The sequence below is a fragment of the Chlamydotis macqueenii genome, chromosome 7, assembly GCF_036417535.1.
Source record: "Chlamydotis macqueenii isolate bChlMac1 chromosome 7, bChlMac1.mat, whole genome shotgun sequence".
Taxonomy (NCBI): Eukaryota; Metazoa; Chordata; class Aves; order Otidiformes; family Otididae; genus Chlamydotis; species Chlamydotis macqueenii.
This window is the reverse complement of record NC_141562.1, coordinates 27,505,062-27,523,139: the sequence shown is the minus strand read 5'-3', so window position 1 is coordinate 27,523,139 and position 18,078 is coordinate 27,505,062. Positions and strand designations below refer to the sequence as shown.

Below are 18,078 nucleotides of genomic sequence, written 5' to 3'. Positions count from 1 at the left end.
GACAAGAAAATCCCTTCTAGGGTTACTGTCAATGACAGCTATTAAATGATGGAGGGAACAACAGATTCCAGTATTGCAGGTATTGTCTGGAGGCAGAAGCCACACTGTTTTAATTTAAAACATGCTTTAAACCACTGCAGTTGAACTATAGAAGTACCTGTTATTTCAGTTTCTTGGAGCCTTACTTTATACTTGTCCCCAGCTGACTAAAAGTAACACAAAATAAGGCAAGTTTAAACAGAGCTAAAGCCCATTGCAGTGATTTCACTAAATCGAAATAAAACTACACCTCAGATTAAATCTCTGTAGCTTTCTGCATATATAAGATGTATTGGCCAAAGCCATTTCCTTTCATGAAAGGTCTCCACTGTATTCTCTAAGGGTGAAGAAGATACCACTATCTTTCAGAGATGCTTCTAGCCCAAAACTGAAACCAGTCTCCAGATGTACTGAGGATAAGAGTGAGATTTCAAAGTAAAAAAAAAAAAAAAAAAAGACAAAAAGAAAAATTCAAAAAATCCCTGCTCCTAAATTTAACTGCTGTTTTTATTTGTTTGGTTTTTTTGTTTGTGTTTTTTTTGTTGTTGTTTTTAAATAGGAAATTCAGAAATATTTCATAAACGCCATTAGCTGTAAGTGCACAGTGTCAGGATCAAAGCTAATGTGCAGTTCCAGTACATACTGATCTAAGGGAGAGAAGTAACCATGTAACTCACTGCCAGTTCTGACATATTTCCAATCTCTTCACAGACAGTTCAAATCCTGGAAGGTCTTACATCCACCAGGCTCACTCGAGAACACCACTGAACTAAAGCCTCTGAGTCAGGTATTGCACAAAACAAACCATGACTTCCTAGAAAAATTGTGCAGATCACACAAAGGAAAAAGATTTCTCAGTACAACATGTGTGACAGTCCCTAAAAGTTTTAGAGCTGACAGCACCAGCTTTCGTCTGAGCAGTAGTTTTCAAGTTTACCTGTGTGCAGTGAAACACATGGCTTGCAGCATAAATTCTGACTACGAACCTCACACCCCCATAAGCAATTTTTCATACAGTCTGAACACATTCATATGTAGCACAGATCCATTCTGGATCATGACTTATCATCATCCTAGGAAAGTCATGATAAAGGCAGAATATTGGCTGGATAATGGAAAAAGAGGTTTTTAAATCAGGATTAGATAGCTCACAGGCTGTTCTAACCCAAATGATCAGCAACTGAGACCAAAAGTGCACAACAAAAGCTCCTGCAGAGATAGCAATATCCATGAAAGGCAAGGGGTTCCAGTTCTTGCCTCCCACTGACTCCAAACTCACGGGAGCTGCTGTTTTACTGGCAGTTGCAATCAGCCTAAATGGCAATGGTGGTACTGACACCAGCAGGATGCTGTGTTCCGCTACTGGTCACAGTCCTGAAAATGCACCTGATCTTGTCCTTTGGATGGAAACCTGGGAGCACTCACAAGAAGCCAGACTACACTGAAGCAGGTGTATGTGGATAATCAGGACCGCAGCATGCCCCACAGACTTCCTCATAAAGCTATGCCTGCATTAACAGATCAGTGAGTAGGAAGGGTACTTTTCAGATGTGAATTCGCCCTGAGTGTATACTTGGCATCTTCAGGTACATATCCATATAATCAGGGTTATTACATGTAGTTTTTGAAATATGGGTGTTTGGTTATATATGTTAGACTTTCCTCCTTCCTTGCTCTGTCATTCCCATTCCACAGGAGCCAGAGGAATTTTGTCTATTGACTTTCTCAGGGCACCATTTTCACCTCTGTCCTAGTAGGACATTAAAAATACAGTATAACCCAAAAAGAAAACATAGAGGACTAGAGTGGTAGTGACACTAAAACCTACCTATAATATTGAGTAGCCAATAACATCCTTTTGACAGAGAGTTTTTTAAGTCACTCTAAAAAATTCTCTAGCACAGGCAAAATTAGACTCTTGGGATATTCGGTTATTTCATAGAAAGGTTCCCACAGCTTGTTGAACCTTTCAAAACCACTTCTCAAGGGAATGTACTAAGACCACAAGTTCATTTAATACAGAAGACACTGAACAGAAGATAAAAATTTGATCTGGGCTGGATTCATCACCAGTGACCTCAGGCTGAAATCTCTTGCACCCATCACAGCAGCTCCTCTCTCATGCCTTACAGCTCTCTTTTCTATTTCCCCCTTGCTTCTCCAATAGGATTCTATCTGAAATGAGAACATTTGAAGTGGAGAAGCAGGAACAGGTTTTCATGATTAAACAGCAGCAGAATGATCTTTCTACCCAATTATGAGAGTTGGGTCCTCAATGCAAAGCCTGCCCATCATACGAATCCTGTTTTCTTTCTCCTTCCTATACCTCTGTATCCAATACATAAAACACTAAGACAAGTGTGTGAGCCCCACACGTGATGTCAGACATTCTGGAACTTATGCATATAAATCAAAATAGAAATGAAATGGAGGCATTTCAAATGGAAAAAAAAATCATTGCTCTCCATATATATTCAAAAGGCATATTTTATTGCTTTAAGCCCTATAAACTACCAAAAGGGAATGAGCTAGCGGCTGTCACAAAGACTGGAGCTCTGGTACTGAAATCTGTCAGCAACAGTAGTGGAATGAGCAGAGAAGGGTATTGCCACAGAACAGCCCTTCAAAGTCTTCTCCCCATCAAGACCAGCCTGGGAACATTTTCCTGCCTAGAAGTCACACTATCAAAGTGACAAAAACCTGTAAAGACAGAACAATAGTTTGAATTTTGGCCTTCTGAAGTTAAGAGCCAAACTCCCACTGATTTCAGGAGGACTATATTATATCCAACATATGCTTGGGATGGGGAGCAGTGGAGTGTATATACATGATGTATTTTGGTTCTTCTAATGAAGGTATCAAATTGTTTGCATAAAAATATGACATGGATACGGCTATCTCTTCACAGTTTAGCAATCTTGTAACAGATGTGCAGAGCTCCAATACTTGCTTACACTTGGTCTTTGAGTAATGACTGCTTACCTTCTCAGCTCACTTGCAATTACAACCCTGTTATAAAGCTTTGCCATCACCTTGTAATTACCGAAAAAGGGAAGCTGTGAGATGGCATAAACAGAAGACAAGGGAACAGAACAGTTCAGTAACTGGAGCTGCCACATAAACAACCACCTAGGCCTGAGGGCAGTTCATGTACACTTCAGAGACGAGCTGGGGATGTGCAGAAAAGATCAGGTGTAAAACCAGATTCATAGATCTGGTCAAGAACACAACTGCATACAACAGCAATTCGGCAGTTTATTATTTCTTTGTGCTCAAACTCAAAACTGGATTTTAAAAAAAAAAAAAAAAAAAAAAAAGGTTAAGACATTCTTATCTTCTCATGTACCCTTGCATCTATACACAATCTAAGTCACAGTCCAGCCCCATATTTCTAAAAATATAGCAAATTCATCGTTCATTCCACATTTCTTTGTCTGTTGTCATTGCCATGCACATATTCTGAATTACCACTGTGAACAATACTACTACAGCTAAACCCTGAGAAATTTAGTTTTCAATTAGCTATGATAAAGTCTTCATTTACCATTGGACAACATAAAGGTCACTCATATCAATATATTGAGGGTGTGCACTAGAAGGTAGAAAGGAACTGATGGCTAATCACAAAGTTGCTGATCAGGCCTGGTCTGATACAGCAAAAGTACAGCCTCCCTTAAAATGTCTATTCTTTTAAGAAACAAACTCAACACACAATTCTGTAGAATAAACTGTTCACCCACAAAGACATGTTCTTGAAAATCCTCTTCCCTTAGAAAATAATTCTTCTAATGAAATGTTTTTCTATCCTTATTTTTCAACAAAGGACATAGAATGAACACCCTTACATATTATTCAGCTGCCTCTTCAATCTTTAAAGCCCTGTAAAGACTCTGCTCTTCAGCTACCTTGACTGCTGCCTTATTACCCATCTGTTTATCATTCTTTGTACACAGCAGTTCCGCTTGAGTTCCTTAATAAATTACTACTAGATTCCTAATTTTTAGACTATGTCTGTTCTTTTCTGAACTCCCACTCACAGTGTCTATACAAATCGTCTTACCATGTCAAGTCTGCAGAATATAAAAGAATCAGCCAGGTAGACAGGAACCCCGCTTTGTATAAAAGCAGAGCATGCATGAACCTCTGAGGAAGCATGTAAAGAGGCTCTGTCAGATTAGTATGGTCCCAATGAAACATTTAGTTACCGTATAAGAATTTAAATTAATAGAATTGTGTGTGTTTAAAAAAAAATAACAAGGTATCAGGAGAAAAAACTTCTCCATGGCAGTATGCTCAGATTTACAACAGCTTCTTGTAATTCTTGAAGTCTAAGTTGCCAATGGAAGCTGCTCCTGGGACTGGGAGGGGAAGGGACATTTGGCTTGCACTGTTTCTAATATGATTTCCTCGGAGACCTACTGTGTTCTGTTGTCAGAGGCAGGATACTGAGGATACAGGCATTAGTCTGTCCTAGTGTCGTTACTCTCATTTTTGTGACCATGACATGTCTGGCTCCCAGCTGTCTCCAGATACTGTCCCAAAATGAAGTACACAAGACAGTAGATGACAAAAAACGTACTTGTGGTTCTCCAACACCACCTCACTCCCTGGCTGCCCCTTGTGAGACACCCAAAGATGTTAGAAGTGAGGCTGCGAGTTGACCCTTCTATTTAACCAGAAAACAGATGCAATACAAGCCATTGTGGGAAAATCCCTGTTGAACCTCCAATGACACCTTCCATGGGCAGTCAGAAGCCAACAGGGGAATGCAGCAGCTGCAAACACAGTAGGGCTTTTTGTGGTGCAGTCACATATATCCCTAAACATCAAATCAAATCATAGACCAGAAGAAGCACAAGATAATTTGAAAAATCCTCCTGTCAGCCTGAATACATACCAAGTGCTTCCTTAGTTATCCAGCCCTCCACTGAGCCACAAGCCTTGGTGACACAGATATGCATGTCTGCCGAACAGACAGGTACCTGACTCAGAGAGATCACTGAGGTGCCTCAATATATCAATGCTTCAGGCACCTGCGTGGCCTGGTATCACGTTACTGTTGGCTACAGAGAGAATCATACCACATTATAAATAAAACACTTGCGGTCTGGGGAGCTCAGAGGTGGTTTCAGGAGGCTCAATGCCTACGGTAAAAAAATAACATCCCTCGCTGCTCCCCATAAGTCTGAAAATATTCCTTACTGTTCTCAGCCTTTCCTAGTAAAGCTTCAACTAAAGCTTTTCATCCCAGAAACAGAATTATAAAGCATAGAGATACCATTTCTGCCTCATAAACTCCATAAACAGCAGTTCACTGGAGGCAGCAAGAAGCTAGTGGGGAAACATATTTATGACCAGATCTATCTTTCTTCAACATTCACTTCATCATCATAGGTAGACAAGACAATTGGCCAAACACTCCTTCGGCTTGGCCCAATACGATTGGTTTGTATATTTCACATATAGCCCTCTTTCATGAATTCTCCTAAATCTCAGGAACCTTCATAATTTCACGACCCCTCCTGACCATTATTTTGCTATTAGAAGCCTGACAGATGAAAGAAGAGAGTGCCAGTCATGCCACGCAGTGAAAGGTTTGCTGAGCCCACTAACACACCTCTTCCATAAGGATGATGAAGGTGGCATTGTGTCCCTGCTCTGTGACCAACTTTCCATCAGTAGTGACAATATGCAGTCCTCGAGGTGCTTTTCCAGGGCATTTTTCCACCTTGGCCATGTACTTCTCTCGCAAGCCATCTGTGCAGTTGTTAGACACAATCCTTCGGTACCTAGGGAACAGTAACAAAAGGAGATAATGCTCAGGCAGTGGGCAAAAAAGTTTATTTGTTTTGGTTTTGTTTCTCCATGTTAATGCATATGTTTTTTCAAAGGCTAACTGCCTGCATGATTCCCTCACTGAAAGAAAGAATCTAAGAAATCTAACGCTTTATTAAATTGGAGAAATACAAGCAAATCACAGTCCAACCTTCTCCAGAGATCCTCAGCAGCATCACTGAGAACAGACACACATTGCTGAGGTGAATTCCTCTGCACTGCAGAGAACTCCCCCAACTCCCCATGCCTGCAGAATTGCATCCTAGCTTTTTAGTTATGCTTTTTATTATATTGTATCTGCCTCTGCTCTGCTAGAAGGCACTTGGAATGATCTGCCAAGAGCTTTGTCCAGTCTACTTCTAAAATGATTTAAGGAATGGATTTTTCTCTTGGCTCTTCTTGGAAGAGGTTACCTAACTAGCAAGACACTTGGCTATTCCCAGTGCAGTTGATGGGGATTAACCCTTTCTAATAATTTCAAAGTGAAAATACAGGATTGGTTAAGAATACACAGGCCCAAACTATTTTCTTATTGCTCTCTGTCAAGAAGGCTACAAGCACTCAGACTGGGCAAGGCTCCTGTAATTACATCCCATATTTATAGCAACCTTTCAGCTGAAAGGTGGTTTCTGAAGTTAAGTGATTCCAGACTTCCAGCAGCCTCACTTTGTTCAGCCACCTGCATCAACCAGCCATGAACAACCCTGTCATAACAATCAAGTATGCAAACCCCGTGACTCAGAAGGAGCCCTGCAAAGTCTTCAGGGCCCACATTGCCTGAGAAGAAACATCACAATTTTGCACCAGCCAGGGCAACTACAGTTTCAGAGTAACCCCCACATGATAGAATAGCATTTGCAAAGTGATACTACCATAATAAACCAACACTTGCCATCTGTTCTGGGTAAAACCAAGAGAAACTAGCACATGTAGCTTGCCTGAAATCGCAAGGTATTGTGTATACAATGTGAAAGCAGCTGAGGAAAAAAAAAAAAAAAAAAAAACAGGGAGAGAGAGACTAAAAATTGCTCATTTGAGCCTACCCAGAAGCTGTTATAAATAGGAGCTGTAAGATAGGAAGAAGTTCAATGAAAAACGACGTGAAATACCTTGAACCTGTCCTTTTAAATGTACAGCTGTCTCTCAGATAGACCTTCTTGATTCGTGTTTTAATTTTGCAGCAAAGGGGAGCTCCAAGTCTAAGCTCCAGGGATCATACATCACCTGATAGCAATACAATACCTACATGTCACTTATGTTAATGTGCTGCTCCCTGTCTCTGAGAAATGAGGCAATGTTCCATACAGATGCTGCTGCAAACATTACCTCACGAATAAGACTGGAAAAGAGCCAGGCGGGATGCAGAGAGAAGAACCATCTAGGTTCTCTTGTCTACTGCAAGGTCACCAAAACCAGAGAGATTGCAAGGTTCACTTACCCACTGCTGTTCAAGTAGCTCTGACCAATGCTGCAATCCTTGGACAGAGAGGATGGGCTGAACCAGAAGGCTGGGACACACTGGTTGTTGCTGTGCCTCTCATATCCATAGTCACTATGGACACAAGAAGTCATGAGTGCATCACGGTACCCATTCACTAGATTTAGGTCAGAGTTTTAGGTGATGTTTTTGTCCCCAAAGAACGTGTGTGTGGTGGCAATCTGTACAACATCATGGACTGGGCTCACCCAGAGACAAAGTGCTTGATTAGTTTGAGGGGCAGGAACACAATTCACAGAAGGTATGTATGTGATACCTGACATGACCAGAACTACCAGGCTTGCAGCACACTGAAGGACTTGTGTTTCATTTGGAAACAAAACATAGGCAGAGATTCAGAAAGAAAATGGTATTGTTAATTTCTTTTCCTATTAATCTCTAATAATTTCACTTGTTGAATTCTTTTGGTTTGCTTGCTTTTTGCAAATTTTTCTTTCAGAAAAAATATTATACTAATTCCAAGATCTGTTGCCACTTTTTCCCAATGAAACAGTTAGGAATATAAATCCCGAGAAGCACTTCCTGGATAACTAGCCAAGGTACGTATATTTACATGAATGGTCTCCCTGCTCTTTGACTGAGCTATGACTGCCCTGACAGAAAAATACAGCTGATGTTTTTCCAACACTGAACTAAAACAACTCCGCCAACTAAATAGTCTAAGAATTACATGACATTCAGTCACATGGGGAAGGTAATCCAGGGTATCGATGCTTCCTTGGATCACCAAAGAGTGGAAGCACACACAAGCACATCCAAGATTTCTTTTTACAGCTGCCTTTGCATGCCAATACAATGATAAAGTGGCAGGATTAATCCAAAGCTTTCCCTAAGTTTTAATAGGCTCTGGATCAGGTTTATATGCATAGCTTTTATTGGCAAGCTGGATTCAAGGGGTAAATAAAAAAGGATTCTGGATTTTTGTCTGAAGCAGGTTAAAAAATGCCAAGAAACTAAACCTCTGTAGAAATGTAGACACTGCAAAAGCCACTGCCTTGAGAGCTCTCTGTGCCCTTTAGGACACTGAGTTTTATCCTTTCCCTATTCAGAGTCTGAACTGCCAACAGAAAGTCTCTAGGAGGAGCTTTGGTGAGACAAAATTGTGCTATGTCCCCAGCGACCCAGGCTGCTACTGCTTCTGTTTTAGAGGGCAAAAATTCTGCAAGCTAAAGGTTCGGAGATTCCCTAATGTTTTTTCTTTCAACATTCAATTTAATCATTCTCGGTGGGTTCGACCTGCACAGTCAAAAATGCCTGGCAGTGACTTGGTAATTAAAAATATTCAGGAGGAGCTGTACTTTGCCCCAAAGAAGAAAAGAGCTGCATAAATATTTAATAAAATTAAAGACAACATTGCTGCATGCCCTCAAGGTTCTGTGCTTGTTCATTAACTTCTGGTAAATGTATATTAAAACCTCACATGCTGCCCACCTTCCTTCTCATAAGCCCCAGGGTTTGCATAAGTTAAGGAAAAAATCAAGTCCAGCTGCTGTGCTGTCTTTCTTAGCAAAGCTATCTTGACAGAGTAAATAAAGAAGCAGGAGGAGGGAAAAGAAAGATCAGCAAGCATTTTAATAACACTTCTGAGTTACTTCTGCCATTCCCTCTGTCAGAAAAAGGCCAGAGTTTGCTTTTGGAAATGACTGTGAGGGTTGGCAGAAGTCACCCCTGATCTTGACTCATGGGGATTTGTTGAACTGGGGCCCTGGATCATGGTTTATGCCCCTGAAATTCAGAACAGCCTTCTATCTAACAGCAGGAAACAGATAGCACAGCAACACAAAGCAGACAGGGGCAGGGGCGCTGTGATCAAATGGGAGGGAGCACAGGCCTCCCAGCTTGTGCTGTAGGGCTCCCGCAGTCATTTGTCCTGTCTGCAGAGCTCTTTAAGGCAGGTGTTGTCACACCTAGTAGCACAAGATGCTCTGGGACCAGAACCAGCCTCCAAATCTATTTACTGGGGAAGCAAAGAAACTGTCTGTTGGGACCTACCGGTCAATCTGCTCATACCACCCCAGCTGCCCACTGTCCTCCCTTCCCTGACTCTCCACCGGACCTGCTCAGTTCACACATGAGACAGGCCAGTCAGTGCTTCCAAAACCAACTGGCAATTGTGAATGCAGACAGAAAAGGCCAGGAGCTGTTCTCTCAACTGTAGATACCTACAGTGTGGATGTATCTCCATGAAATCCCTGCCTCAAGCCTTCTTCTAGTCACTAGAGAGAAAAGGCACTTCTTGAACCTCCCCCTCTCATACTCACATCCAAAAGAAGGCAGATGAATCATATTCTAGAATAACCTGTATTTTGACACTGACAAAATAACTGTCTCATCCTTTAGAAGCCACAAGTCAGAGTAGATGAGAGCATCCTTCCTCTCTGAAAATAACTTTTCAGATAATCAAGCTTGGCACCCCATTTCCAGCTTTGCTAGTGTTTTCGTCAAACTTCCTTCCAGTCAGCCCTGCAAACTAGCACCAAAACTCACCCTCAAACTGAAGCTGGTTCTTCTGATTCTCCATCACCAGCTATAAGAATTTTGCAATTGGAAGCCAGTTAACAATTCTGTTGGCAGTGCAGAGTCTGAAACAAATGCCAGCTTGCTGTCCTCTAACTGTATTTCCTCTGCAGGACTGACAAGGTTAACAGCAATATTCTCTCATGTTAGCGGGAAATTTAAGCAAAAATGATACTGAATACATGCAAGAAACATGTCGATTGATTAAAAAATGTGCATTTTGATGAAAATCCTTTTCAAGGTAGAACAGCACTTAAGGCCAATTTAGCTACCACAGTTTTCCACTTACAGCTTAAAAAAGACAAGCTTAACTGTGAAAATAGAAAGCTGGTGAAGCACAAAGCCGAAAAAGAAAAGAAAAAAAAAAGAAAAAAAAAGAAAAAAAGAGAAAAAAAAAAGAAAAAAGAAAAAAAAGGAAAAAGTGAATTCATAAGCATCTCTGGAGATTGGTGCTTGGTTCAGCTCAGAGGCATATGCCAATGCCAAGGGCAGATACTGCAGAGCAAGATAGTCTGTCATCCTGCAAGTTTCCATGATGAGAACAAAGGGGAAAGATCTCCTGAGTCAAGCTAAGGAGTCTCAGATGTAATTTTGGCATTAGGAACAAATTAAACATCCATCCAGATAAGATGAAAATCTCTGCTCTATATCCCTGAACCTCTGTTAGAGCAAAACTAGTCCAATATTCAACAAAATACTTTGGTGTGTATTTTTTATTAATCTTTGTCACATTTCAGAGTGTCAGTTTCTAAAAAATTGCAAGTCTCAGCTGGCCTAAGTCTAACTAAGTGTGCAGATCTCATGCTTCATACATCTTCAGGAAGGATTAAAATGTAAGTGAAGTTTTCATGAATCGCACCAATACTGAATCAGACACTGATTCTGATAATCTACTATAAAAATGAAAATGTTTTCTCAGCCGATCTGCTTTCAGGGTATTTTGAACTCCATTTAAATTACATTCTGATCGTTTAAGCTCAAACATCACAGCTATTAAGTCTTAAATCTTTGAAATACTGCCTATCATTGCTTCCCTGTAGGAATTCCTTGTGCAGAGATCCCAAATGTTATGCATTCTCCCACCTCTTATCCCTGACTGTCAAGCAACATCAAGCAGTGATTCATTTTTTTTGCCTGTTTTATTTTTAAGCTCCTTTCAAAGTGACCTTAAAGCAGTTTGGAAAATACGGCCCCATTACGTTAGAACATCAGTATTAATGCAAAACAAGTAGCTACATCTGACAAGGGTGAGCTGGACAGTCACGTCACAGAAATCCTTTCAGAAATTTCTCAATAAAACATTGCTCAAAACCAACAAATAGTTCCCAGGAATTCAAAAGAACAGTGACAAAAATGCGCATGTTTTGCTAGCTTGCTCCCTAGGTATTCAATGACCTTGGAATTGAGGACAGAGAAACTCTCTCTTTCTCTTGTAAGGGACTTGCTTTGGACCAGAGAAGAGTCCTGGCTGTCTCTCTTCTCAAAATGATTTTAAAAAAAAAAAAAAAAATAAAAAAATCAATCAGTACTTGCAATTTTCTGCTTTTGAATTCTAGGCTTGGATTTCTTATAGAGATTAACAAATCTCTCCCACAGATGAAGGGACACCTCCCTCACACATCAGGTATGGGGATCACATCTATGCTATATGGTATGATCACAGTCACGAAGCTGCACGAGACCCAGTTTCTCTGCAAGGTTTTCTGCCCAGGCAGTAGCTCAGTCACTGCCAATGCTGCAAGTACAATCCCTGTAGAAGTCCCCAGAGCCACATACTCACCACTCAAAGTCCCCTTGACCGCAGATACATGGTTCAGACACCACAGTTTGGGAATAGTCCCGACCTAGGGAACATTGGGCTCCAGGTTTGCGTTTTTTATAAATCTTCCTCTCTCCCATGACACAAGGCTCCCCCTTCAGCAGTCAAGGAACAAAAGAGGAAAGAAAAATAGAGAGTTGTAGTGGCAGCTGGGCCCTAAATGGAGCATTTTGTCAAAAGACACAAAAGGCAATGAAAGCATGCAAATACCACTGGGAGAGTGTGGAGCTATCAGTCTAGCTCCCTTTTATGGCTTTGCAAACTCAAAAGCCACTTTGGGAAGACCCATGAATGCAGTGTGTTCAGCACTGAGTAGGGTTTCTTATATATGTCAGATGAAATCTACTAAAGGAAGAGGTGCCCAAGCCTGAAACCCAGGGCAAGGACAAAATCTAGATGTGGAACCCAGGAGTCCTGCCTCCTCTCCTCTTTCCATGATAGACCCGACTTTGCTATAGACCTCCAATAATTTTGATTGTGTGTTGTACTGGGCTTTTTGAACACAAACGTTTTCAAGAGCACTACTGGGAGTAGTTAATAGAAAAAAACAATATTTGACATTTAGATGAATTGCTATAAACATAATTTTCTCTGATGCAGAAATAATTTGTCTGCATAGAAGTAAAAAAAAAAACAAAACAAACCCCAAAACATCTAATTGAAATACTTCTCTTTCCCACTAACAGTGATTCCCAAGATGGCTGTCTGGTTACACACATCTTCCCTTTTCTATCATTTAAATTATTCTCATTTATTCAATTCTATGACTTCAGTCATCTGATCTATCCTTGCCAAATTAATGCTCATTTTTAATTCATGGCTTTCATTCAGGAATATCACAGTGCCAATAGTTCTGGCTCTAGTTATGCCCTGTAGGGAGTGGGACATCATACTGGTAGCCAGTAACCCATAAGTAATCTTCAGAGGGTATTGAGCTCTCTCAGTTCTAGTAGCTTCAGGACCTAAATATATCTAGCATGAAAATAGGCCAGAGTGTATGAAAAGCAAAGCACGTATCCTTGAATAAAATGAAATAATTTGGTCTTCTCTGCTGTCTCTTATTCAAGGGTTCCCCAGAGTTTTAGAGATACCTGCAGGATGAATAAATGTTTTTATTTTCATTTTTGAGTAGGGAAAATAGAGGCAAAGCAAAAGAAAATTATTTTCATAAGGCACTGACAGAGCTACAGAGAGTTCAATGTCTCCTACAATTCAATCACGAGGTGAGGCTTTATGTTGCCCTGAGCACTGAGGGCAAAAAGATCCATCTGGTGCAATGGAACAGCTTCATACAAAGAGAAGTTAACAATCTCCTGACTTGCCTGGAGAAGACTAGTCCTGTGTTTATTCATGCATATGCTTCAGGAGAACTGAAACATCAACAGGTTAGAACTGTGACTTGATGGATGCAAAAAATCCATATGCTCTGCTGAAAAGAACAAATACGTTCCTACCTGGCAACACAGAGTATGGCAAAAAGAGCCTCCTTCATCCCCTCCCTACACAGCAGGAATACCTGATTATGCAGATGCCAAGTTTGGTAGTCATCTTTGTTACACCTCCGGCTGAAGATAGACTTGTAGTCCACCTTGACCAGCTGCCATTCAGAACGGAGACTGAAGTGCCCAAAGACTCTGAGTATGGGAGAGGAAAAAAGAAAGAATTAGAGTCAGCCAGCGATATGCTTCCATTAAACAAATAATTCATCATAAAACTCAGCTGCAGAAATCAATGCACAGTCTTGGAGCTTGATGTCAGAAAATGTTATTCAGTCATGAATAACATTTTCCTGTTCCTGTAACATCCTAGGATTGTTTAGCCTTTTCCTGACCCTTTGTACAGCCACGCTGGACCATCTTCCATGTCTCTAGTACTTAGTACAATGGGCCCTGAATCCAATACATACAGCTCAGTATCAATCAGAACAATAAATGACCAGACTAGAAATTAATGTGTATAATGTCAAGGAAGGTATTCTGACGAATATATGGGTTTGGTTGTCTCAAAATCAAGCCTTTCTTAGCTGACTCAGTTTCCTTTCTGCTGAACTGCTGTGTTGCACAAACTTACTACTTAATGAATTGGAAAAGAAACACCTGAAATAACATATCTGGAATACAGACTGTAGGCAAGTGACCTGCAAAGACAGCAACCTCCCTTCTACCTGGTGAATGCTGCAGCCAAAGGGTCAGTACTGAAAAAATAGTGGAAAGACTCAGACTGTAATTTAAAATCAAGGCACAGCTCTGTTACAAATGGTATAATGACAGAGATCATATAAAAAAATTGAACAGCACCAGCGGCTTCTGCCCAAACTTGGACCAGAACATCAGCAGCAGATCCAGCTGTTGAATATAGGCCTCTCTAAATGCCATCCCAACTACACAGCCCTCCTTCACCTGCAGGGAAAACTATGTGCTTGCTTAAGTGTTTGGAAGGGAGAGACCCAAGCAACAATGAACACTGATAGCATACACCACCAAAGTACCATCACCACAAATACTACAGGAGTCTACATGTTGGAAGCTCACACCTTCACCAAAGAAGGCAAAATCACAGTAAAACCATGGTTTAATTAATACATATCCAAACAAGACTCCAGACAGTCAGAAACACTGCATGAGTGCTGCAGGGTGCTCAGTTTTTGATCAAGTAACAGCTTCCTATTTCCTTGGCCAGTTGTGATTTTCCCAGTAAGCAGCAGCTTTTCAATCAGCTGCAGCTGGATTTCCAAAGTAGGGCAGGGACACGAGTGACTAAATTTTAAAAGCCATGAACAAAACTACAGCTTCTCATTGGCTGGGGAAACATCTCAGTAAACATAACCAATAAAAAACCAACAACAATCAAGTTGATTTGTCATTATAACATGCTAACTTCTTGGCTATCTCAAATTAAAACATAAAAGAACCTAAAACCTAATTTAAAACACAAGTTACAGATTTTAAATATTTTCTGTGTGCTAGAATCCAAATCTTTTCTGACAGTCAAGAAGCAGCAAATGTCATTGTATCACACTCACTGCGAGGTTTAGAGAGCAGAGAAAGAATGCTTTTTTTTTCATTATACCAAATCTTTCACCTCATATTTTTACCTAAGCCACTTAAGAGATTAAAGTTCTTGCTGTTTTAATTATTTCAGACTTAAAAAGAATGAGGGAGACAGATTATTTACAAATTTCCCTATGAAAGCAAAAGAGAAACAAAAGCGAAAACTTCTATTGAGTTTCCAAGCAGTGACTGCAATCCAGATGCTGCTGTGTCCCCTGCGTCCTGCCATTCTTTACTCTAGTTCATCTTAATTTATACCGTAATCACACAAGGGTTGTTGGCTTTGCTCTCCCTTCAAACCCCACACTAATCGTCCTGTAGACTGTAGCCTGCACCAAATGAAATAGAGAGCACCCAGGAATCAGTCATGTTCTCCCATTTAAACCTGTCTCAGCTCATGTGTATCGGGAAGAGAAAGGGGACCAGGGTAGATCCAAGAGCCTGGAGTTGTGGGTTTGCTGCAGACACTTTTCTATATGCAAATTCTGCCTCACAGAGGCAAGGTCCAAGAAGCTGACAAGAAGGGGACAGGATATAATACAAGAAGAACCTGTGACAAATGCATACTCAACTAGAAATGAGTAGGTGGGCAAGGATTTATTAGATAGGTTGCTGCTGGTTGTTCAAAATATTCCTTAATGCAGTCCTAATTGTGGGGAACTGGTGATAGGAAATGCCACCTCATTCAGACAAAGCTACAGAAGAAACTGCAATTCCTGTTTCTCAGCACAGAAGGTACATCCTGGACCAAAATCAACCCATGAAAATCGTAGCAATATGGGGTGCCAGGGCACTTGTTGGGAGAAGGAGGGAGAATGGAAGAATGGGAAGCAGCACAGAGAGGGGATGTGGAAGGCCTCTGAAACTGTACTCAAGCAGCTCCCCTCCCCACTCTCCCGTGGCACTGGGTAAATCCCACCAGCTCTTATGCCACAACTGCTTTCAGCACATACTCCTACAAGTGCATGTCTGGCCACAGTATTATTGCACAGCTGGGCAGCTCTCCCATGAATCTTGCTTGTCCTGGATGTGGTTCGTGACCGAAATATCATTCCTGCAAAGCAGCAACTCAGCAGGCAGAAATCATTTAGTGGCTTTATACCAGTTCAGGATTCGACCTGGGTGTTTATTACACAGAAAACACAGCAAGAGGAGCGGAGAACATAATCAAACACAAATACTTGCCTAAACCCAGAAGATAACAAGGCTGGAGAAATCCAGCACCTCGGCAGCCAATGTATGTCAAGGAAAATGTTGTTCCTCATTGACCCTTAGCTAACTGTCCAGCAAGGGAGCAAAAGGCTTCTTTGTGCTTTACAAAAATCACCAGAATTACTTGCTTTTAAAATCTATTAAAACAAGCTAAAAGAACCGTCTAGCATTGAAATTCTTCCATGATAATGATAATTAACAGAAAAAAATAAGGTTTCCTAAGTGGAAGGCAATATATTAGCATTCCAAAAGCACAGAGCATTAGCTACTCTTTAATTAAATGATTTGAAAGAAGATCTTTGTATATAATTGCTATAATTTAGATGGAAACAATACTACAGTAAATGTAATTAAAGGAGTGTGAACAGAGAGGGATGTTTTCCTCTGTGCTGCAGAGATGATTCTAGGTCACCTGATTTCTGAAGTAGTAACTTTTCCCCCCTCTTGCTAATAAAAAGCTTCTTAAGCCTGATCAACCACTGCGGTGCAGCCTTCAGAGACAAGAGCTGCTCATATGCAGAGCAGCTAGCAAGCAACCGCCCCCTGTGAGCACTGCTCACCAACAATAAATGCAACCTGGACACTTCTGATTGACCGGCCAACATGATGAAGGTGACGTTACATTTCAAGATGACTCTGTTGTGCCTTTGTAACTTCTATGACAGTAAGTAAATATAAGGAATGCAAAAGAGTGCTATGTTATCTGTGGGGCTCCACTGGCATCTCAAACAGCTTTCTTTGGCAAGTGATGAAAATGTTCATCTTTTGTGCAATCAAAAATAGGTTAAACAAACCATCACAAGGAACAAAACTTGACTGGGTAAAATCAGGTATTGCAGCCAAACCCTGCTTTCATCAGTCTTGTGAACTACATCACTGGATATTTTTCCATAGTGACTAAGGTGCATGCACGTGACCTCTCCCCGTCATATCTGTTTTGGGGTGGCCAGGCCCAACAGAGACGGTTGGGCAGACAGCAAAGAGTTGCAACATCTTAAAACTGCTAGTGTTCAGCTGTCAATAAGCGCTTAGCGTTAAGTGCTCCAGTATGTATACCTAGATTTCTGCATCCAGTGATTCTGGACAGAACATGTCCCAAGGAAAGAGATGGAAAAAAGAATTGGTGGGAGTTTATTTTTGACTGCTCAACTGGTAAGACATCACATTGCTTTGAAGATATTTTCTCATTTTTCTTATCTGATTCCTTTGTTTCACATTTACTTTGTCTGCTCACTAAATTAGGGAGATGGATTTTTTTAAATAAATATAGCTAAACTATCAGGATGATACAGGGGAAAAGAAGACAAAATACTACGAATTTTGCCTCAATAACTTTGTCTACCATGGTCTAACTGAAAGCTCCAAATCACTTGTTGCAAGGATAGAAGACAAAAGAAGAGTTGGGTTTTCAAGGTCCAACTCTGGGAAGCCAACACAAAAGCTATGTTTTGATTTCTTCCATGTAAAGGAAAGATGTTCTGGAAGTCCTTGAGAAGCAATAAATAGAAGAACCCAGATGGCATTTAGACAGAGTCAGTTTTCTGACTAAGCTCAATTTAACAAAGGTTCTCCAACGTAAGACATGGAATGGTAATTTACAGGCTTTAGACAGGATACATTTTTGTTCTGTCCCTCAAAGTAAGCAGTTAAAACCCCACATAAAATCTTAGCTAACAGCACAGCATTTTCTCAACTGGCTCTATGTATAACTCACAACGAAACCATTGCTAGGAAACCAGGAAACGCTTCCCAATCCCTTCTTTGGAAAAACAAGACAAGGCTTTTATTGCCAGGGCTGGATGCCATCAATTTGCAGAAAAAAAAAATATTAGGAACCTGGAAAAGAATTCTGAAATGCTTACAGATTCATGATGGAGTCATTTTGGAAAAGGTCATTGGTAATGCTGCTATATCTATCATTAATTTTTAAAATACACAATAACTTACAAATGCGGTATATACGGACTGGATAACCTTGTACAGAAACTCTTTAAAAGACCCTTTACATTTATACAGTGCTCTCTTGCCAAATTGCATTACTTGTATTGTTGATAGTTGTACTTTTTTTATATAATTCAATACTACTCATTCCTGACAGGCCAACAGAA

The 18,078-nt window shown here is 40.6% G+C and overlaps 1 protein-coding gene across 1 annotated transcript in view; it reads right to left on the bottom strand.

Moving 5' to 3' along the window:
- The window catches only part of SORCS3 (sortilin related VPS10 domain containing receptor 3), a 307,485-nt gene that overhangs the window by 22,202 nt on the left and 267,205 nt on the right, over positions 1–18,078 (bottom strand). The window contains exons 15-18 of the mRNA XM_086751900.1: positions 13,225–13,342; positions 11,670–11,803; positions 7,313–7,426; positions 5,657–5,828 (exon numbers count right to left, since the gene is read on the bottom strand). Of these exons, the coding sequence (XP_086608026.1) occupies positions 5,657–5,828; positions 7,313–7,426; positions 11,670–11,803; positions 13,225–13,342 (538 nt within the window). The remainder of the gene's footprint in view (positions 1–5,656; positions 5,829–7,312; positions 7,427–11,669; positions 11,804–13,224; positions 13,343–18,078) is intronic.